We start from the raw sequence: 22,013 nt of genomic DNA on the forward strand, positions 1-22,013 counted from the left end.
CTCAATAGTCCAAAATTATGTCTCTAGTGAGCTCCTCAGGTTACTTCTCTCTTGTAAAAAGCAGGTCTATATCGAGATGAGAGTGTAGAAACTTCAATGTCATTAATCTCATTCTCTGCTCAAGACACATACAAATATTTTAAGTTAATGTTCTCAATCTTCTTCATTAGGGATCAAAACATAATTTTGTAGATTAATTTACCCTAATTTTAAAGTAAAAAACTTTTAAGATAAAAAGTAAAAAAAAATGGTTTTTTTGTGTGAGTTCGTATTTTTGAATATCTTCTTCTTCTTCTTCTTCTTCTTCTTCTCTCTCATCTTCGTTTAAAACTACTAAAGTATACCTGAGAAAGCCACTCTGGCTGACGCAACGCCGACGCTTCTCTCCGAACGGCATTTTTCAAATTCTCTGGTGAGCAAAACTCCGATTGCTCCAGCAGGTTTCTCTTGTTAATTTTGATCTGACCCTTCGAATCAAATTTTGGCTAATGGACGATTATACAAGAGAGATGATGGATCTCAAGACCTTGGTCACTCGAACCCTTGAGAAGAAAGGTGTTCTCGCTAAGATCCGGGTACCCAATTTCATTCCTTTTTCTTTCTCTTTTCCGCGATTCCTCTGCTTCCTTTGCCCATACATTGTTCGGAATACTTCAAATTTTCCCAGAGAATATATTGTACAGAGAAAAAATTAGCTTTTTTTATTTTATTTTTAGGGTTCGCGCGTGCTTCGAGATCTTTGCTTAGTGGATCTAATGTATTTGACATATTCTCGATGATCTTAGTTTACTTATGGATCTGAATTCCCCATCTTTTTTTTTTTTTTAATCATATTTTGAAATTGACTCTCTTGTGAATTTTTTTGTGTCTCTCTATAGGCTGAGCTCCGTGCGAGTGTGTTTGACGCAATTGAAGAAGAGGATAGAGTGATAGAGAACAATGAAGGACTTCCTCCAGCTTTGTTGGGAAGCTGTAATGATCGTGCAAGGCAGCTTCATGCTTCTCCTTCAGGTTTCTTTCACTAGTTCTTTTTTTGTTGTTGCCTATATCTCTCTTTGAATGGTTTGTTTGTTTGGTTCTAAATGGCAAGTCTTGGTTCTGATATCTTTATTGATACTTAATAAGTAACTAACTAATCGCTTGTTAAAAATGTGTTTCCTTTTTCTTGTCGGGTGAAATCGTGTTAAGACTTAAGACCAAAGCTTAGCTTGCTTCTATGTATAGGCAATGTGAACATTGAGGTTTTTTGTGCCGTTGAGTAGGTCATCTTGATCACTTTTTAAATATTCAATTGCAGGCAGGTTGCTATCTGCGTTAATTTGTGAATATTTGGATTGGGCGCAACTTAATCACACTCTCAAAGTTTATCAACCAGAATGCAATTCGGTAATCAATATATTTCATTTTCTTTGACTTTCTAGTTTTAACTTAAAAGTAGGTTGAAAGATGAACTTTCTAACTTATGTTGTGATCTGCATTCTACCTGAAAACCTATGCACAGGCAAAAGATTTTTGGAAGTCTGAGGTGCGTGACTTTAGTAGCAACAGTGTTTATGAGCTCAACAGAAATGGAGATAGCAGACCTCTTCTTCTGGATGTTCTTGAAGGATTCTTGAAGTTCGAGGTATTTCTTCTGTTTTCACTCTTGAAGATGTTTGAAGAATACCTATAGCTTTCTTTTCTCTGTTTTACAACCATACTTCTTACAAATTACAATAGTCCAGCTATGGTACTGTGATTTCTGGGCGTTTGTATTTTCATTTACTGTACTATTCTCTAAGTGAAGATGACCTATACCTGTTGATTACAATCCTAGTTTTACAAATACCAAGATAAAATTTGTTATATTGTACTTACGACCTCACAGTTTTTCCAAGTAAATAAAGCGTCTTACTCGAGATTAGAAATTTTCAGAGATTTGAATAACAAGTTTGGTGAATTCCAAGACCAAAGTTCTTGTCAGTTGTCACATCCAAGGATTATGTTTCCATCCTCTTATAGTAAAAGCATTCTAATATTAATTAGTGATCAAACATTTTTCTTAAATGAATTTCTCTTCAGAACATGACGCAGGTCATGGGTGGTAACTCAAGGAGAGAGTCCGAAACGGAGCCCTCATCGAGCAACTCAAGAAATCCTCCTCGCAGATCATCTGCTTCTGATAGCTTACCTCCTCAACGAAGGTAACTCCAAACTCAATGTTCAAAGATGTTTAATCTTTCATGGTGTTTATGAGTCTGGCATGCTTGATTAAAATGGGCAGGCCGGTTTCTGCATCTCAAGCATCGGGAACCGCTACCTCTGAGTACAGAAAAGACGAATACAATTGGAGAAACGACAGTGAAGATGTGCCGGAAGAAGTGATGAGAGCTTCGACGGCACTGGAAAATCTCCAGCTCGACAGGAAAACTCGGAACCTAACATCATCTTGGAGGTAAGCTTCCAAGACTCTTCTTATATTCCTATATACCTTACAAGTTGGATCAAATCCAAGATTGAACTGAAAAGCAAGTTTTGATAGTCTGATCCCCATTGGTGTTTTTGTTGCGGTTCAGGAATGTGGGGGATGGAACAAGTGAAGAAGAAGGGAAAGATTGATTAAGCGCTTTCGTTAAAACACAACTTGTGAATTAGTAGTATACGCTTGATATATATAATGTATGTGTGTTGTCTTTTTGTTTATGTATGGTATTAAATGTTTTGTAATTGCAACTGGTTTCTTTAGCTTTTTGTTTGTCGTGTTTTTGTCTGAGCAAAAGAAATGGTTTGAGAAAGCTTTTGGAAAATGTAAGATTTATGGATATAAATTTCCAACCAAATTCTATTTTGTCCCTCAATAAAACATGTCCTAATGTTAATCTGTGAGCAAACACGAAACTTTAACAACAATATTCAAATTTTAGTGTCATAACTCATATCCTTCATAAAGATAAATTTTAATTATTTTTTGACAATTTAATTTTAAAACGATAAAACCTTTTCATTAATTTTTAATTATCTTTTTAATTTTTGGTAGGAAAAAAAAAAAGAAAAAACAAGGAACAGGGGTGTTAGGGTTTTAAAGCATATTCTTATTTGTTTTCTGCTCTCCTCTTCTTAAGTCACTCTCTCGGCTCGCACTCAAAACTAGTCTCCGGCGTCGTCTCAATTCTCAGTCTCTCTCTCCGGTAAGTCACAAACTAGCTCTTTTTTTTTTCAATTCTCTCTTTTATCAGTTTCTTAGTTTCACTTTGTTCAGTCTCTTAAGCTACCTGGGGAACATACTCGCCATTGCCTCTCTCTGTATGCTCTTAAATCTTTATTCGCTTGAAAGTTTTAGCCTTTTTGTTAATTTACTGCTCTCTACCTCTCTCTTATTGTATTTGCTACTGTTGAAGTCATGGAAGCTCGGATTTTGCAGTCTTCTTCTTCCTGCTTTTCGTCTCTTCACAACACTCTCAATCGTTACCGTTTCTCCTCTGTGTCATCACCGAAGCCTCTCTCCGTCAGCTTCACTCAGACGACGAGAGCAAGGACTAAGGTATCTCGTGTTTTATCCATGTCGAAGAAAGATGATGAATCCATGAAAGATGATGATGAATCCATGTCGAAGAAAGATGATGACCCTGATAGTCTCACTTACAAAGATTCTGGTGTTGATATCGATGCTGGGGCTGAACTTGTTAAACGAATAGCAAAGATGGCTCCTGGGATAGGAGGATTCGGTGGTCTCTTCCCACTAGGTATATATATATTTATTAAAACTGCAAACTTTCACCTGAATGTTGAAACTTTTTGTCTTCTGATGAATAAAGTGTGTGTGTGTGTGTGTGGATTTGTTTGAGCAGGTGATGAGTTTCTCGTAGCTGGTACGGATGGTGTAGGGACTAAATTGAAATTGGCATTTGAAACTGGAATCCATGACACCATTGGAATCGACTTGGTAAAGATATTGTCTTTTGTGTGTGTGTTTGTGTTTGTGGCTTTATTTGTTTATGCTAAGCCCCCAAACAAAAACTTCATGGTTTTTGCTTTGATTTTTTGTTGTTGTTATAGGTTGCTATGAGTGTGAATGATATTATTACTTCTGGTGCAAAGCCTATGTTTTTCCTAGACTACTTTGCTACTAGTCGTCTTGATGTAGACCTTGCAGAAAAGGTACCATTTGTTTCATCTCTTTTAATCTTGACTTTGAGCTTGCTTTAGGACTTGATACTGATGTATGATTATTTGTTTCCAGGTCATTAAAGGGATTGTTGAAGGTTGTAGGCAATCGGAATGTGCTCTCTTAGGGGGAGAGGTATGTGTTACAGTTGAACTCTATTGCAGGTTCTGACAATGTAGTTTACTCATATTGTCATGAATTTTTTGTTTTGGTTGTTTTTAGACTGCAGAGATGCCTGACTTTTATGCAGAGGGCGAGTACGATCTCAGTGGGTTTGCTGTAGGCAGAGTAAAGAAAACTTCTGTTATAAACGGAAAAAACATTGTTGCTGGAGATGTTCTTATTGGCCTCCCGTCTAGTGGCGTTCATTCCAATGGTTTCTCTTTAGTAAGAAGGTAAAAGTTAGCGATACTGTACGTTTTATAGTCTTATGATTTCACGCCTCTTAACCACATTCGATTGGCATCCCAATTGTTTCAGGGTGTTGGCTCGAAGCAATCTTTCGCTGAATGATGCGCTTCCAGGTGGATCAACTACCCTTGGTGAAGCTCTGATGGCACCTACTGTCATTTATGTAAAACAGGTTGGTTTTCTTGTCTACAGAAATTTCATTATGACATTTGTAACAATTCTGTAACTCCCTCTCTCTGCTATTCACAGGTACTTGACATAATCAGTAGAGGAGGAGTGAAGGGGATAGCTCATATAACAGGTGGAGGTTTCACAGATAACATTCCCCGAGTCTTCCCGGATGGTTTAGGTGCTGTTATTCACACTGATGCTTGGGAACTTCCACCTTTGTTCAAATGGATCCAACAGGTAACAACAACGAGGAGAGAATCATAAATACCTCAGAACAGAAAGATTTTGTTTATACATTAGAATGTTTGATTTGTTTTCTGGTTTGTTATATAGTCTGGGAGGATAGAAGACAGTGAGATGAGACGAACGTTTAACCTGGGAATAGGGATGGTTTTGGTGGTTAGTCCAGAGGCAGCTTCGCGAATACTACAAGAAGCCAAGAATGGGGACTATGTCGCCTATCGCGTAGGAGAGGTTATAGATGGTGAAGGCGTAACCTATCAGTAGAATGTTGCGTGTTACTTTTTTTTTCGGTGTTTTTGAAGTTTTTGTTTCTCACATTACTTAAGAATGAGTCCATTTTTAAGAAGTAATTGTGTACGCCTGTGCGGTTTTATGAGGTTACAAACCATGAGATGAGGCATTTTTGAGAACGTCGTTCTAATTTTATAATAACATAACCAATGTAATTGGTATGAGTTTAAATCTCATGGCTGCACTTCATATGTTGAAGGAAATTATCGTTAAAATTTTATAAAGTATAAATAATTGGTTACCTGACTGGTATGAGACTGAGTTAAGGTTAATTGTCGCAGAAACAAAAAGGTGTAGGAAGAATTCTTCATAAAATTCATATATTATAACTGGGGTATCCAAGAGAACAGATTAATGAACTATACACCATTCATATCTTGTATGTATCCCATCTTAGAATGAATATAATTATAGTATACCACAAACAACAAATGAATATATTTAAAACTTATGTCCAAAACTCCAATCCGGAAATATGAAAAAAGGGTGACTGAGAACTGAGAAGCTATTTGCGACTACACGGAGGATGATTTAGCTACTAACGTTTGACGATGTAAGTGGAAAAGAGAGCTTCAAGGTTGATTATACCAAAGAAATGTCTTCGACCTTAGGCTCTGTTGGTTCAGTATTGGTCTCTTTTCCCTCTGTTGATGATGGCTTCTCGTCATTAACATGCTCCGGAGTTTTTTCAGGTGTTGTGTTCTGCAAATTGCGGGTCAGTTCATATATGATCATGCATAAAGAGGGAGAGACTATTTGGTTTTAATTTCTAGGTGTTTCTTGGCTGACGCCATCTCTAGATATGTTCTGTGTAAGAAGAAGACTTACCTTGTTCTTGTCGCGCCACCCTAGCCCAAATGGACGTGCTAGCAAACTGATCCTGCTTGGAGGAGGTTCAGGTGAATGATCATTGATATTTTTGACAGACGAATCTTGGTTCCCTTGCCTGTATCGGTAACATATGTATACCCAATTCAGTATACACACGAGTAAGTCATTAGTCAATACGCGTCGTGTTATAGTTATGTACACAATTTGTGTGTTTGAGTTGTCTCAGGTAAAAGGACACACCGTGGTGAAGGTTGTGCTTTGAGTTGGCCAGATTGATACTGCAAAGTCGCCTCGAGCATGGACTCTGCCATCACTGCCCTCTTCTCCATTTCAGCAAGTGCAGCAACAGCTTCCTCATATTTTTCCTAGACCATTTATCATTTTCGTTACAGAAAAGATCTAAGATTAACAGGAGAATACAAAAAAGTAAGAGAAAATAAAGTAGCATTTGAAACATGCAGCTCTGAAAACATACAGACAAGAGGTAATACAGGATATACAGAGATTATTTTTCCTAAACTAATGTGTAACTCTACTCCATGGAAGGCGAGCAACGACCTTTGACCGGAGATAGTTGAAGCTCTTTAAAACTAAGCCTAGCCACATTTATGTTAGTAGAAGTCAATGCAAACTTTTTTACCTGCAAGACTTGAGCAGCATATCTCTGTGCTTCTGCATCCTGCTCCGCAAATCTTCGTGCATCTTCTGTCACCTTCTGTTCTTGCTCCACCCGCATCAAGACCTTCATAAGTATCAGTTAGTCTCAGAATTTGTATCAGCCATAAACGAAAGGACAAACAGATTGATCACGCAAATGCGAACCTGTAGCATTGCACCTTCTTGTTCCTGCTTATCAGAGAGGAGTCTCTGAACTTCGGCCATCTCTTGCTCTAACTGTTCGACCTGAAGTTCACATTCATGACAAGCAGCATTTCACATCTCAAGACTATCTTAAAACTAACTAAGCACCAATAAGCCTTCAAAACTGTATCAGCACAGAGATGAGAGATGGGGAACCAGCAGGAGAAGAAATGAGAGAAGGGAAAGCAATGATGGTACAAGTGAAGGCGAAGGTAGTCTTTGTATTCAGACCATGGAGACAAGTAACATAATGCGAGCGTATAGCTTTATGAGAATACCTTGGCACTCAGTTGACGCCGGTTGTCTTCCTTAACTATCTCCATGAGTGCTATCTCCAACTCTTCAGCTCTACCAAAAAATAGGAAGATTGGGAGACGTTACATATTGAGGAAGAATAAGGAGAGAGATAAAATTTCTACCGTTTTGGTTCCAATTATTATTGAGAAAAGAACCTAACCTAAGTAGAGCTGATCGTTTGTCCTCAAGCAACTTGCAGAGATCAGCCTTCAACCACAGAACCTGAAAAAGTTGTCAGTCAACTTCTTAGAAGGGGGTTCCATGACTGTAGGTATTCAAGTGAACAAGTGATCTTTTCACCAGATATAATTATCTGGCATTCAAGTGTACTCAGGGAAGCATCTACAAGCCAATAGGAAGGACAAAAAATTACCTGCGCTTGAAGATCTTGAACAGAATCTACCTCCCCATCCCCAGTCAGGCTAACTAACTGTTCATCTGCATTACTTGATCCTGATTCAGATCGAGACAAACTCCCATTTGCCAATGAGGCTTTGCTATCTACCAACACAGATTTTGGGTCTTGCTTGAAATTATATAATTTGGAGGCAAGACCCTTAGAATCCCTCCAAGCTTGAAGTCCCTTCGATCTTTCCTCAAGTGAAGCTATCACAGCTGGCCTATGCTTGCTTCGTAATTCCTGCAATCTAATTTCATGGACATTTTGATAACCCATGCAAGCAGTTAAAACGAGCTGGCTACTATCAAATGTTGATCCAGTCAGTGATTGTAGCAAAGTAACAGCGTCTCCAGCGTCCTTCGTTGTAACTAATGCAGGACCTGAGGTGAATTAAAGTATAAGTTAGAGCAGTCTATGATGACGCGAAGGTCCACAAAACATATCACTTAAATTGAAAGACCACCAGTTTCTATCAAGTACCATATAGTTCCATCAATGCGAGTGCTGTTCTGAAAAGCATAACACGAGTTCCTTCAAAGAGAAGCACATCCCACACTCTAAGAACTGCGATCAGGAAGACGAACATTTAGAAAGACAACGGGTTCTAAGTCGCAAATCTCAAAGAGAACGATGTTCAAATTTTAACAGATTTCCATCATAAATTACAAGTTACTCAAACAAGACAGATTTAATTCCAATGTTTAAAACCTGACCACTTTCCCATGGAAGCATATTCATGAAGATGGAAAGAAACCACGGCCCTGTAACCCAAGCCACTTGCACTCCAAGATAATCCAGATGATGAACTGTAGACATATAAAAATTGCAGAGCTTAGTACTACGATCTGTGAACATTCTGTAAGATGAACCACGAAAATCTGTGAAGAAACTCACCCAATTTAGGAAATCTTTCTCGAACCAACTCCTCCAGAACTAGTTGATCAACCTGAAATATGAGGGTACATGTTGTCATGATGCTATCACCAGTCTGGCCCAAAATTTGTGCAAATGTATAAACAGGCAACTAATATTATCACCTGAGACTCTATCATTTCTTCTGAATAATAACCATCAAAGTAGTCATCAATGATTCCTGTCAGTGCCCTGAAGATCATAAGTATTTAATTAGAAGGGGCAACAGTTTAGGAAAAAACTAAAAGAGAAGATATAAGGATGCCTAGTAACAGTTAATTCAACCAGAAGAAAATGAAAGTGAAAGTTACAACAACTAGACAAAGAATAAGGAGTTCGTGTTAATAAGATTAGAAATGAAATTAGTAGATTAATGAAACAACATTGGTGAAGAAAAAAATAAGAATACAGAGAAGTGAAAGTGATAGAGATACAAATACAAGAGCCAAGGAGTTTTTTTTCAACAGGAAACAAAATTAGGACTTAGAGATTATAAATTCATCAAATTTGTGAACATACCAGAAGGCATTCTCTTCCGGCATCAGAAGCAATAAAAGCGCAGCAAAGAAATTCATAGCCTGCAGAACGCATGTTGACACAAGATATTAACTTGATATTACTGTTAATTTACTATGTCTCGGTACTAAAATAAAGAGTCATAATATTGATTAAGAACCAATACCTGACAGTAACCAACAGAAGGATTATGCCTAGCATACGCAGTAAGCAAACGCCGCAGGGCATTCCTACCATCATCATCTAGGGCAGGATGACCTGGAAATGTTCGAGGCAAGTCCTGTACTCGAAACAAGTAACAGCATAAGAATCCCGATCAACTTAAGCATAAGCCAACGCTGCACCACTATATAGAGAGGGTCAATGCTGAATGATTTTTTGAGTACTACCTTTTCTATCTGTCCTTTCCATTTTTCCACAACAACAAGAGAGTCTCTACTTGAACCTTTGTCATCAACATGCTGCATACCCTCTTGCTCTATGGTGTTTCCAGAACTATCTTCAGCAAGAAGGTTTCGGTAATAATCCTTGCAGCGTCGTTTCCTCACACCCACAAATGCTTGCCATAACTGAAACGATGTTATTAAATGAGACGATTATAACGGAAGAAGATCAAAGACTAACGAACTACAGATGGAGAGCTAGAGCATGATATCAGATAGGAACAGAAGGCAGCAATATTAACACGACAAGATTTATTACCTCCCCCCTCAGAGCCATAGGTACACCACCGCGAATCAGCACTTCAAGTTCTTCCTTCCAAGGGCATGTAGACATTGGACTTGCATCAGCAGCAACAGGAATGCCAGAGACACTTGGACCATCTGAAGAAGAACCATCCTGAACATCCGACCTCTCAACATCATAGAACTCGTCTTCAGAATCATTCTCAGACGCTCCCTTGAAAGATTTGCAATCATCGAATGAGAGTAAAGATTTCACTTTAGGCGCCTCTTGCTCGCTTTTTGATACATCCCCCTTCTTCTTGACACGGCTGCTCATCAATTCTTCAATTGATCGTAAAGATGGTCTGACCTCAGTCCATAATTGCACTCTGTGAACATTCTTCTCTGCATCAGGGTGTCCTTCCTCTTCAGTAGCACTTTCAGGAGTTGCATCAGACACTAACTTGTCAGTATGCAGATCACCAGACCCCTTGTTTAATTCCTTTTCTTTTTCCTTCTTGGCACTTTCACTAGACGGTGCATGGATATTTTCAGATGATCCGTTTTCAGGTAACTCAGTCAATTCAACATGATCTTCCAAGAAACTACTCCACCTGTCCGACCTTTCTTCCTCTTCTTCCTGATTGTAAGGAAAAAGTGACATCACAGGCTTAGGGGCCTTACAGTATTTAGTAAACAATGATAGTATCTGCTTCTAACATTCCAAGAACCAAAACGAACATATTACAAGCAAATTGATATCTGCTTCTACATGCACATTGATTCGTGTGGTTCTAGGTTAGTCCAGTTATAATATCTTTGACACAGGACTAAATGAAAACAGCATTCTCATAGCTAAATGAAAGGGAAACGAAGCTGTTGCAATAAATTATGGAGTCAGAACCTTGTAAATATCAGCATATTCTCTGTATCTCTGGACATGTTGAGGTCTCACAGGAAATCCATACGCATCCCTGTTGACACAAAAATTGGCCTTATGAATTCCCAAAATCCAATCTACACCAGCTCAGACGAAATCTATAAAATATCCTAGACTTTTTAATACACGTTGATACAAAATTGCATTCCTAATAAAGTTTCGTTTTCAAGAAAAATTAATCAAAGCTATTCGAATTGGATATCTAACAGACCCACCTTCACTGAGAGAGAGCATTCAAATCACTAGTAGGATGTATAGTACTATCAAATCAAGATCAAGATAAAATTTGTTTAAAGAAAAGAATGCAAAATCACGCAAACAAAAGAAAGCAGATTAAACTATTGTAATCGGGAGATACAACATTTTCGCTCAGCTAAACAGAGAGAGAGAGGCGCTAAGTTCAAACGAGGAAGAAGAAGCAGGAATGTAGAGAGGAAAGTTATAAAAGGAAAAAAAGAAGAAGAAGGCGAAACCTCTTGTGCTCGAAGGCGACGAGAGGATTAAGAGGCTTAGAAGCAGCAGCAGCTACGGCGGCGGCAGCGCTCCTCATTCGTTAGACGCGGAAAGAAGAGATCTAATTCAAGCCGGTTGAGAAAACCTCGTGGTGAAGAAGAAGAAAGATCCAATCTCCAGGCTAATTGGTCATCTCATCATTACGCGACTGAAGTTGAAGGAAGTTGCAGTGTAGAGAGAAAGAGAGAGAAGAAGAAGAAGAAGAGAAGAGAGAGGAGGAAGTGGAGAAATCACATGGAAAGGGCGAGATTGTCTACCAAAGGTTTATTTACCCCACCCCCCCCCCCCCCCCCACCCCATGTGAGATTGAATCTTTTTGACTGCATCAAAAGTTTTTTTTTTTTTTTTTTTTTGTCAACCATCAAAAGGTCTTTCTCTATATTTTTAAAAAGTTAGTTTTTTTTACTTCTTTTTTTACTCTGGTTTTTAACTACTTTTTTTGTAAATGTAAAATTGTGAATTTCACAGTTGTCTTCCAATATCACACACAAAATTATGATTTTAATTTTTTTTATTTAAATAGCTTAATTAATGTACAATGAGTTAATTGTTTTATTTACAAAAACCAAATAACAATTAAAATAGCTTTAATATGTAAGGAAAACAAATATTTAATGACAAAATTTGATACAGTCATAAACCAAAATAGAAATTATATGATTGATTTAAGAGAGAATGTAGTTTTGAAGTTCATAAACTTCATATCACTTACTTTGAGGTGGTTATTAAGGACATTCTCCGTAAATGTACCGTAACTTTCAACTCTCTCCCAGTCCTAAAGATCTGACTGACTCGAATGCAACGAATGCGGTTACCATTGTTCCGAGTGTTTACAATTATGAATGTCGGTAGCTGTTAGTTATTGAATTAGTTTAATCTAACTCCAAACAAAAACAATTTAAACTGATATGATATCAATTGTAAGTAATAAGATTTACAATATATGAATATATAAAACTGAAAAATGTGAAGAGAAAACTTGTAAGTAAAAAAAAGTTTTATCTCCCGTAATCCGTAACCAATTTACCATTGTAGATGCCATGATCATTTTGTAACGAGACCATGGTTTCCAACTTCAATGCAGTCTCTATTCTAGAACTTCTACAACATATTTATGGTTTGAACCTATTGAGGAGATTCACTTTTAAAATTCCAAAAAGATAGATATGCAAAGAAAATAATAATTGTGGGGATTGTAATGGTTGTCGATTTGTCGGTAAAGGACAATTGCTTTCGGAGTTGGTAAAGGACTTTTCTAGGGAACGAAATCTGACCCCAATAACATTTTTAAAATAGCAATAATAATAATAATAATAATAATTTTGTACTACTAGATTGTATCAAATCATCTAACTAATGCAAATGGGCTTTCACATGTTACATTACTTCTACTCAAAAAAATTCAAGACTCAGGAGAACAAATATGCATAAAGTGAAGCAAGTATGAAACCAGTTTTGTACGTATAATATAGGTTTTGATAACTAAAAGTTATGGTAAAATGTATATCGGATCCATATTCCAAAAGACTAAAACTAACATAGACCATCTCTTGTGATATAGAATTGGTCTATTTTTTGTAATAACACTCATAGCAATCAATTTTGCTATTTTGTTGGCGGAAAATGCACATGGATATATGCTTCTTCTTTTTTTCAAAACATGTATCAATTTTTGTATAGGACCAAATTTTTAATACTTTGCGTTGATGCAATATTGTAGTATAACCAAAAGATAGCAAGCTTTTGTAATCATATACAAAATATTAAGTTTTTATTGGCTATAAGGCCCATAATAACACTTTCAATGACAAAGAAAATTCTTCAGCTTATAATTCTTTAGAAAACAAGAACAAGAGAAACTAGAGAAAAATGGAAAAAAAATATATATATATAGATACGCAACCCTACCTTTTTTTGGAGAAGTTTAGGTGGATAGGAATTAGTTCTCATTTCTTAAAAATATATTGAGATAATCGGTTTAGTTGAGTTTATTCTCCATGATGTAGGTTTTATAGATATCGATTTGCGAGTGTAGATTTTGTATATATCGATTTTGAGCATTTTATTACACGACTAATATATTTTTTGTTGGTTTTTGCCGTGATTTTGAGAGTTTCTTTTGCAGTTTTAGTATTGTCTCCTTCTCATGCGTTGTGCTTAAGTTTTTGGAATATTTTTGTTTTTTTAACAGCTTTGAATTTTTTTAACCGTATTCTATTCTCGCATTATTTAATGAAAATGCTAAGGAAAAAAAAAAGACACATAACAGTTTTGGACACAATGTCAAGTACAAAACATACAACAAATTTGGATATTTGGGGAAAATGAATTTTTAAAATTGACGTCTCACCACATATAAAACCAAAATCAGCTAAGATTTTTTTTTAAAAAAGACCCAAAACGTGTCATTTGCTTGATGATCAATCGTCGATCTATGTCGACGATTTACAACGCACATTATGGCCTTCCGTATATATCCATCCCAAAAAACGTTATATTAAGCACTCCTCTACAATCTGATTTATTCGAGGCTATGGGATCGAAATCTAGAGATCACTTACATCACTATTAACATCTCTATAAAGGTTTATCAATATTTCTAAATATAGATATTTTTAGTTAAAATAACAATAAACAGAAGAAAAAGTTAGAAAAAATGTAAAACTTTTTTTTAGAAAAGTTACTGAAAGTATGAATTTGATTATTACTTTTTTCAAAATAAAAATTTATATTATTCTAGTGTTATTTAAATATATATATATATATATATATATATTACTAAGTTTTAGTGTTATTCAATTCATACATTTTCTTAATTATACTAAATGCTCGTGTTAATATTATGATAGCTTTGATGTTCATTTAAAGATAATATAATAAAAAGTTCGCAATAAAAAAAATGAGAAAGCAATTTCGATACTGTGAAATATAATTTGGATAGAATTGATTCAAATAAATACTATAAAAATCTGTTACCATTTTTTTCCATTAAACTTTTAAATTCACTCGTTGAATACCCATCCTTAAATTAAAGCTCAATTCTTGTTACTTTACCTATTGGTTCAATTTTAGTCAAAAAAAAAAAAAAAAAAAAAAAAAAAAAAAAAAAAACCTATTGGTTCAATTATTAAACCAAAAAGAAAAGAAAATATAATTAAATAATTGAAATATTGATATTTTTTTTGTATGTTTGATTGAGAGAAACTCTGAACAGTCTCGGATAGAAGTGCTCTTTTTAGGGTTCCGGATTCAGGTCGGTGTCGCCACCGCCGTTCTTCGTGCTTCTCTTCCTCCTTCCTCGGAGAAACTCTGATCATCGAAGTTTTACAGATCAGCTCTTGTGTGGCGGAGATATGGGTGAAGAAGACACCGTGAATGCGGATCAGAACAGTTTTGCTGGTGGCGAAGAAGATTCATTGCTCCGTAATCGCCATACGTCGCCATTGCCTCCACCGCCACAGCAGCTTTCTTCTAAAGTGCTTACATTGCCTACCGTATTAACCCTTGGCCGTGTAGCTGCCGTTCCTATTCTCGTCGCGAGTACGTTTGATCCTTTTTTTTTGTTTTCGACTCTGAATTCTCGTTGGAGTCATTGTTCTTGGTCTGTGTGTAATAGGATTCTAATCATCAGATCTAAACGAAGTGGCTCTGTTCAATTCGATTTCAGATCAGAATTTTGTTTCGCTTGATTTTGAGTAATTAGAGAACTTTTTTTTTTTTTTTAATTGAGCTTATGTTCTAATTCACTTGTTAGGACTTTTGATCTTCCCATTCCTGATTTTGATTGTATCTCATTGCAATATGTTCATCCCCTTTTGTAGCCTTTTACGTTGATTGCTGGTGGGGGAGAACTGCTACAACAAGTATATTCATTGCAGCAGCTATTACAGATTGGCTTGATGGATATATTGCTCGGAAGGTACTTTCATATTTTTACCCTTTCATGTTCTTCTGCATAGTTTAAATTGTGGGGGTTTGTTCTGTACCACAAGCTTTAACGGTGAGATGTGCCTTTTGCAGATGAGATTAGGTTCTGCATTTGGTGCATTTTTGGATCCAGTGGCAGATAAGGTGAGACACCCTTTTCCTTAGTTAGTCTTTTCTTCATCTCAAGCCTTGTCGTTGTTAAAAAAGGAAAGATTTTTATCATTCTGATTCATGTCAATGGTATGCAGCTTATGGTAGCAGCTACATTGATACTGTTGTGCACTAAACCAATGGACGCCGTTCTCTTAGGACCAGTTCCATGGTTAGTGACAGTGCCTTCAATTGCCATCATTGGTAGAGAGGTAAGATATAGAAAGTTGACAGTATACTTCGATGTCAATAAGTAAGTAAGGTGCACTTGTCAGCTCTCTTCTAAACTATTCGGTAATACTTTCGTTGTAGATTACTATGTCTGCTGTAAGAGAATGGGCAGCATCTCAAAACGGCAAGCTTTCAGAGGTATTGTTATCACCATCACACGCATTCCCTTGGGTCCTTTTCTTTTTTTTTTTTGCAAGTGTTCTTTACTTAAATCATGGAATTGGCATTGATGTTCACAGGCTGTTGCTGTAAATAGCTTGGGAAAGTGGAAAACTGCAACGCAGATGATAGCACTTACCATACTTCTTGCAAGCCGGGATAGCAGTTTTGCGAGACTATTACCGTCGGGTATTGGGTTGCTCTATGTATCGGCAGGGCTCTCTATATGGTCTTTAGTTGTTTATATGAGGAAAATATGGAGGGTACTGCTAAAGAAGTAGCAATAAACTCTCTTTTCGGGTTTTTGCATTCAGTATATACACATAGAATGGAAGATTTGCTCAGCGACATTTTACCTCTTTTCTTCTTGAAGAAAGCTGACTAATTTCTCTCTGGATACAAATGAAATTAGCTGAGCAAGCACTATAAGACTCTTATATGATGCTTTAGTTCTGTTTTCAACTTTGGGCATTGGAATCGTACTCAGCTTGGTTTGGTTTTGTATAATATCTCTGAATCACGTTGCTCCTCGGCGCTCACTGAATTTTAGTCAAGCAGCAAGCACGATCTTATGGATGGGCAATGACGGCAAAGCAGCAGGTGCAAAATCGTTCTAGTTGAAGACTTATTTGGTCTCATGAACTCTGGGATAAAAGAATACAGTTGTTGCCTGTCATGTAGATGCTTTTTCGATACAATATAATTTATAAATAAAAAAAAACTTGGTTACAATATCTCTTCTCATTTCACTCTTCTGTGAACTATTGTAACTGGAGAAATCCGGAGAACCATCTGCTTAGAGTCGTGCTTCTGCTTGGACTCGTCTCTTGTATCTTTCTACTAGCTCTTTTGGATCTTGACGGGTTTCGGTGTAAGCTTCCATCTTGTTCATCTCCTGCACAAGGCGAAGAACCAGATATTAGTGTGTGTGTGTGTGGGGTAGATTTAGCCTTAAGATGAAAGATAGAGATGAACGTCGAGGTAATAACCTGAATCCAAAGGGCGAGGTTAGGCCGAGCAGATGTGATATCCACATTCAACACATCCCTTAAGATAAGCCGAAACCTCTCTATGAATGGAGCATATGCAACATCAACCTGTAGAGATATACACACCAATTTGTCTCAGCATCGAGAACGATATAGGTTTAAACAAATTGAGTGAAAACATAAACGACAAGTACCAAACTAAATTGGCCAAGGAAGAAAGGCCCTTCACTGAATTTGGAAAGCGCCTGCTCCATGTAATCAAATGTAGCATCTGAAAAAAATGCAAGACAAGATTCATAACATGGCAAAATAGTGTTTCTGTAAACACAGAAGGAAGATAATAAACTCCCATCTTCAATCACCTGCTGCATTACTATCAGTGCCGTTTAAGGAGGATCTGACAGCCTTGGAGAAGGAGTCAGTGTAGGCGAGCAACTCATCAGCAACTGCTTGCTTCTCTAAACCCTGTTGTTATTCCATTCATGGATATCTCTCTTCTAAGTATAGGTTCACACTTCACTTAAATGTGTTAAATTGAGCTCGACAAATAAAACAAGTCATGGATGATACTCACATCGGGTGTCAGCGAAGGCCCTTCAAAATTGGTGTCAATGTACTTAATCAGATCAAGGCTCTCTCCCATTACTTTGTTATTGTGCTCTAATGCGGGCACCTACATAAAACAAAGAACAAAGCACAATAGATCTCCCGCCACTCATGTAGTTTGGCTAAATCCTTTCACAAAAATGCTTTAAAAATAGAAAAGTTGAAGACCTTGTTGGCTTCGTAAACTTTCTCCTTATACCAAACAGGCCTGTTTTTGAGATCAATTGGTACGAGTTCTATCTTGTTTTGCAGACCCTGCAAAAAACAAGCGCAACATAAGGAACTGATCTAAATAAATCCAAGTTGGTTTCGTATCAACATGGATTAAAAAAAATGGAACCTTGTAGTTGCGAGCAATCCACGCACGCTGAGCAAACGGGCAAGTATATGATATGTACAACCTTCAAATCACATAAACCAAAACTTGTTCATCAACTTCTCTAATATCTCCAGCAAAAGCATTAGTAAACAGACCAAACCTAGTCGATCCATCAAACACTTGAACTGGTTCTGAAGAAGAATCAAGCTCCGGTACTCGACTGCAAAAAAAAACAACAACAGCACACAAGAACCTCGAACCTTCAATAACACAAACGATATTTTGTAATCCCTCGAGAGAACGAAACATTACCTTGACTCTTTAACAGCTAATATTGGTTCAGTTCTGCGTTTCTCATAGGATTTACACCGCAGCCTACCGGAGACTGGCTGGAGAATTTTCCGATCAACATAGAAAGATGACGAAGGGGTAAAGAAATCCGTCGAGGAAGAGGACAACGCAAACGATGGATATGATGAGCAGACGCTAATATTAACTCCGACACTCATAGCTTCACTCACACAAATTTTCTCAGCTCCGATAAGATTTTCCGGGAAAAATGATTTTCCTTTCTTTAGTTCACTGCCACAATTGTCGGTTTAGTTCGGTTCGATTTTGATTTTGGTTCAAACTGATGAAATTTTTGGTTCGACTCGGTTTTTACGTAAATTGAAAAAAATACAATGCGATTTGATGAAATATACATTTTTTTTTTTAGTTCAGAAAATAAAAAATAAAAATTTGAAAGTAAAATTTTTCACACAATTTTGTAACGAAGGAAGCAAACAAAATCAAATTCTCTGGTTCCAAAAAAAAATGAAAAGAAAGAATAATAATCAAATAAAAAGGGTCTATAAGAAGGCATTATTGGCAGCTAGGAGACCACCACCTTTGACAGAGATGGGAGTTCGAGTCGCAAAGTTTGTAGCGTGGAGGAAGACAACAATAACTGTTATATCGTCGTGAAAGTGTCTCCTGATCCCCCGTTCTATCTTCTCCAAATCTGAACATCTCATCTCCCTCTTCTTTGCTGCTTCTTGTAATGCAGCTTTCACTAGCTTCCGAGCCACACCCTGCAGAATCCCAAAGAAAAATACACCACAACTTCAACAAACAACAACAAAACAAAAGCTACTCAAATGAAAAGTGGATTCAATTTGTCTGCTTACATTGCGTGGACAAGAATTGACAATACCAACAGCTTCCTGATTGCTTAGATGCTCCCATAAACCATCCGAGGCAAATATAAGAAACTGATCTTCCTGGTGAATCTTATGAACTGTTATAGTCGGTTCCGCTCTCATGATAGGCTTCTCAAAACGTTCTGGAACTCTAAACTTTGGCAACAACGGCTCTTGATTAAACTCTGCTCTCTTAAGGTACGCGTCACCTATGGATCTCGAAACCTGTATAATCCCTTTCACGCGCCAAACTTTGTGTTTCAAGACCACTATATTCGGATCATCAGGATGCAACAAACGTAGCTCATCTCTCACGGATTCGATACTAGCGTTATGCTCTGAGGATAGTTGAACAGCTTTCAACTCTTTGTACGAATTCGCGATTTTTCCCAACACAACGCGAGAATCTCCTGCGTTTGCAACATACAACAAACCATTACAAACAATACCAACCAAGCAACAAGCACCCACAGAAGCAATCTGTGGCTTTTCTTTCCATTGCTCCTGCACTAAACCGAGAAACTCCTCCTCAGTAGCTACAAACCCTCTGGTGATAACATCAGGTGAGATGCCGCGCTGCTCTGATGTGTACCTCTTGATGTTATAAAAAAGCCTCTCGTTAACAAAGCGAGCAGCCTCAGGACCTCCATGGCCATCATAAACACCAACAAAAGTAGCCTCAGGACCAGAATCGTGCAAACTAATAGGACCAGACTCTAACTGGGAATGGTCTTCAAGAATGTTGTTAGCTTGAACGACAGCCATAGAAAACTCGCCAGTGATGTGGTTCCCAGAATCTTTGTACCAAAAGAGACCATCGAGACGGCCATCATCAGCAGAAGCACCAGGACTAGAATCTTCTCCAATACCAAAAGGTCTCCAACAAGGCGACACAATTCTCCTAAATGTAGTAGATACCATAATTCACATACTCTCTCAACCAAAAGAACCAGCAATCAAATCGTTCATCAAATCAGTGCTTATGACTATATTATTACGAGACCCAATCTTCTTCTTGTTCTTGTCAATTCCAACTCGAGAAACGCAGGATTCAGGATTCAAACACGCATTCACAAAAGTAAACAACATTAATCTGCATTTAAACAAAACAAAAAAACCAAACATTAAGGAATCTCATAAAAGTTTGAAAATTTCCAACATAGGAATCTAAAAAGGTTTCAACTTTGACCAAAATCTGAGAAAATTAACGAAACCCATTAAAAATATATACCTGATAGATGAAAAGAAATAGGGTTCCTATTGTAATCTCAGAAGCTTGGTGTCGAATAATAATCCATCATTCAGATTTCAGATCAATGATGAGAGAGAGAGATTAGATTGGGGAGAAAGATTAAGCAAAGATTCCTAATACGAAACAAAAAAGAGAAGCGACGATGAAAAGGGTTAAAATCGAGAAGAAGAAGAAGAAGAAGAAGACGCGTTTGAAGAAGAGAGAAGAGACGGAGACGTTGGATTTGTTTCTTTCTTCTTTTTTTTTTTTTTTTTTTGTTTAGAGAGAGAAGTCAGAAGCGATACTCGCGGGGGCCATCGTCTTTTTTATTTTTTTGTTCTCTTTACCTGTTTCGCCATTTATTTTTGACTTTTAACGGTATGACTTTTTTTTTTCTTTTTTTTTCTTTTTCTTTAAATAAACCAAAGTTCTATAATAATATTCTTAGGAATTATTCTCTAAAATCTGGTACCATAACCCCCCCAAAGTGTAGCAAAAATATGATATTAGAGTAGAGACCTATAACTATGTCAAACTAGCTTGTTGAGAAATATAAAATTCATTTTTTGACTAATTATAGTGAAAAAGTAATCATAAATGACAAATCATTTATGTTACATGCCCTGCTGTTTTATGTTATTTTTATAATATTAACAATTGATTTCTCTAAAAGAAAATCATCTTACATTTTAACAATTTTCATTTAATTTTATTTTAATCCAATTTAATTTTATTTAGTGAAAAAGTAAACAAATGTCTAATCATTATCTTATTGGAATTAGATTTGACAAATTTTCTTTTATTATAAACTTCACCCCTAAGTTTATAAGCCCCCCCCCCCCCCCCCCCCCCTTTTAACTTTTAAGTACAAATCTGAAACTAGAGAATCCAGCTTTGAGATAAGCAAATCCAAAAAGAAAAAATCATATCTATAAACCCCCAAAAAATTGACCAATCATCTAAGAAACAATGATCAAGGTGCTAAAAAAAAAAAACCATATTCTGTAAAACTCTTGAGAATTATGAACAAGGAAAAAGAAGAAAAAAAAATAACACTTAGACCAAGAAATCAGGACTTGAGAGAAGGTTGAGATGCTTGCTTCCGATTGTGTCTTGTAGTATTGTCATCTCTCCTTCTTTCTCTAATACTTTCTCCTCCAATTTCTCTACCATCCCTTTCAATGTCTCGTTCTCTGAGTTCAAAAGCATGTTCTTCTCACAGCATTGTCTCAACTCTCTCCATACCTGGTCTCTTTCACCTGACACTTTTGGTAATAATGCGTTCATCCTCGCCATCTCTTTTGCCGCTTCCTGTAGATTGCTTTCCAGCCGGTTTATGCTTTCCCCCTTCTTCAACATCTGATGTCAAAACCATCAGTTACATATATATAAATGGGAATAGTTTCTTAATATCAAGAGCCACATAAAACAGACATGGGATGGGGTTATTCTTGTTTTGCAATACCTGCTTGAGGTCTTTCAATACGTGGCTCGTAACTGATAGGTTGTTCGAACTGCTTTGAACCTCACACCTCAGAATCTCATTCCCCCGTACTGCTGCTGCTAGTTCTGCTTGTAGCTGTTCAATTTCTTGTTCCTTGGAATACAGTTTCTCCCGCAACAGACTTGTGATTAGGGTCTCAGCTTTCAGTTCAGCTCGCAGGGTGTCCTACATGAGATTTAGCTAAACGTTAGCAACATATTACCTTAAAGTAAAAAGAAGGACAGAAATGAGGATTCATTAGATATATTAAGAGATGGACATCAGAAACTCACTTCAGCAATGTGGCCACCATGTGTATATATTTGAGTCTTTTTCTCATTGTCTACGCATCTACTCTCTCTTTCTCATTGTTTCCTGTTACACTCCGCTGTAGGAATTGTTTGCAACTCCTAGAGGAAACTTCGAATCCTCTACCTGTTTGATAATCATCGTAAAGATTCGGCATTTTACATTGAAGAGTTAGAAATTTTTGTCCTTTCAGCTCGTAATAGCATAATGCTTATGATATAGGTAAGTTTAGC

General features: G+C 36.9%; 6 protein-coding genes across 12 annotated transcripts; 3 read left to right on the top strand and 3 right to left on the bottom strand.

Annotated features, from left to right (window-relative positions):
• The first annotated feature begins 53 nt into the window (after positions 1-53).
• LOC104781372 (protein TONNEAU 1b-like) lies at positions 54-2,819 on the top strand. Of its 3 annotated transcripts, XM_010506033.3 has the most exons (8): positions 54-412; positions 506-575; positions 879-1,011; positions 1,298-1,386; positions 1,502-1,624; positions 2,062-2,183; positions 2,264-2,434; positions 2,556-2,819. In XM_010506033.3, exons 2-8 carry the CDS (start codon positions 510-512, stop codon positions 2,596-2,598), a joined length of 747 nt encoding a protein of 248 aa, XP_010504335.1. In that variant the 5' UTR covers positions 54-412; positions 506-509; the 3' UTR covers positions 2,599-2,819. The 3 variants fall into 3 exon arrangements, with proteins under 3 accessions (XP_010504335.1, XP_010504334.1, XP_019100341.1); XM_010506032.3 differs by having other exon boundaries at positions 169-575; XM_019244796.2 differs by having other exon boundaries at positions 259-575; positions 2,074-2,183.
• Positions 2,820-3,010: 191 nt separating this feature from the next.
• On the top strand, positions 3,011-5,431 carry LOC104781373 (phosphoribosylformylglycinamidine cyclo-ligase, chloroplastic). 4 transcript variants are annotated; one of them, XM_010506035.3, is made up of 10 exons: positions 3,011-3,167; positions 3,239-3,282; positions 3,378-3,722; positions 3,828-3,922; positions 4,036-4,137; positions 4,220-4,279; positions 4,367-4,539; positions 4,625-4,727; positions 4,805-4,963; positions 5,060-5,431. In XM_010506035.3, exons 3-10 carry the CDS (start codon positions 3,380-3,382, stop codon positions 5,231-5,233), a joined length of 1,209 nt encoding a protein of 402 aa, XP_010504337.2. In that variant the 5' UTR covers positions 3,011-3,167; positions 3,239-3,282; positions 3,378-3,379; the 3' UTR covers positions 5,234-5,431. The 4 variants fall into 4 exon arrangements, with proteins under 4 accessions (XP_010504337.2, XP_087367595.1, XP_010504336.2 ...); XM_010506036.3 differs by having other exon boundaries at positions 3,043-3,167; positions 3,401-3,722; XM_087511469.1 differs by lacking the exon at positions 3,239-3,282 and having other exon boundaries at positions 3,030-3,167; positions 3,401-3,722.
• A 132-nt stretch (positions 5,432-5,563) lies between these two features.
• Positions 5,564-11,548, bottom strand: LOC104781374 (uncharacterized). 2 transcript variants are annotated; one of them, XR_015597494.1, is made up of 18 exons: positions 11,156-11,548; positions 10,647-10,716; positions 9,780-10,382; positions 9,467-9,646; positions 9,244-9,357; positions 9,081-9,139; positions 8,687-8,753; positions 8,544-8,595; positions 8,358-8,455; positions 8,130-8,213; positions 7,623-8,029; positions 7,410-7,471; positions 7,231-7,300; positions 6,914-6,994; positions 6,732-6,833; positions 6,332-6,456; positions 6,089-6,206; positions 5,564-5,962 (listed from the first exon to the last, which is right to left on the bottom strand). XR_015597494.1 is itself a non-coding variant. In XM_087511468.1 (18 exons), exons 1-18 carry the CDS (start codon positions 11,230-11,232, stop codon positions 5,843-5,845), a joined length of 2,484 nt encoding a protein of 827 aa, XP_087367594.1. In that variant the 5' UTR covers positions 11,233-11,548; the 3' UTR covers positions 5,564-5,842. The 2 variants fall into 2 exon arrangements, 1 of the variants encoding a protein (XP_087367594.1); XM_087511468.1 differs by having other exon boundaries at positions 8,363-8,455.
• A 2,699-nt stretch (positions 11,549-14,247) lies between these two features.
• On the top strand, positions 14,248-16,394 carry LOC104781377 (CDP-diacylglycerol--glycerol-3-phosphate 3-phosphatidyltransferase 2). The gene is made up of 6 exons (XM_010506039.3): positions 14,248-14,735; positions 15,017-15,114; positions 15,216-15,266; positions 15,371-15,484; positions 15,585-15,641; positions 15,743-16,394. Exons 1-6 carry the CDS (start codon positions 14,549-14,551, stop codon positions 15,941-15,943), a joined length of 708 nt encoding a protein of 235 aa, XP_010504341.1. The 5' UTR covers positions 14,248-14,548; the 3' UTR covers positions 15,944-16,394.
• Positions 16,277-18,247, bottom strand: LOC104781375 (glutathione S-transferase L2, chloroplastic). The gene is made up of 9 exons (XM_010506038.3): positions 17,889-18,247; positions 17,737-17,796; positions 17,598-17,658; positions 17,426-17,512; positions 17,226-17,324; positions 17,014-17,116; positions 16,846-16,922; positions 16,652-16,759; positions 16,277-16,557 (listed from the first exon to the last, which is right to left on the bottom strand). Exons 1-9 carry the CDS (start codon positions 18,083-18,085, stop codon positions 16,459-16,461), a joined length of 891 nt encoding a protein of 296 aa, XP_010504340.2. The 5' UTR covers positions 18,086-18,247; the 3' UTR covers positions 16,277-16,458.
• Positions 18,246-20,368, bottom strand: LOC104781378 (putative protein phosphatase 2C 48). The gene is made up of 3 exons (XM_010506040.3): positions 19,989-20,368; positions 18,746-19,850; positions 18,246-18,649 (listed from the first exon to the last, which is right to left on the bottom strand). Exons 2-3 carry the CDS (start codon positions 19,676-19,678, stop codon positions 18,428-18,430), a joined length of 1,155 nt encoding a protein of 384 aa, XP_010504342.2. The 5' UTR covers positions 19,679-19,850; positions 19,989-20,368; the 3' UTR covers positions 18,246-18,427.
• Between the last annotated feature and the right edge of the window lie 1,645 nt (positions 20,369-22,013).

The sequence above is a fragment of the Camelina sativa genome, chromosome 4 (genome assembly GCF_030686135.1).
Source record: "Camelina sativa cultivar CO46 ecotype springtype chromosome 4, ASM3068613v1".
In the NCBI taxonomy this organism is placed as follows: domain Eukaryota; kingdom Viridiplantae; phylum Streptophyta; class Magnoliopsida; order Brassicales; family Brassicaceae; genus Camelina; species Camelina sativa.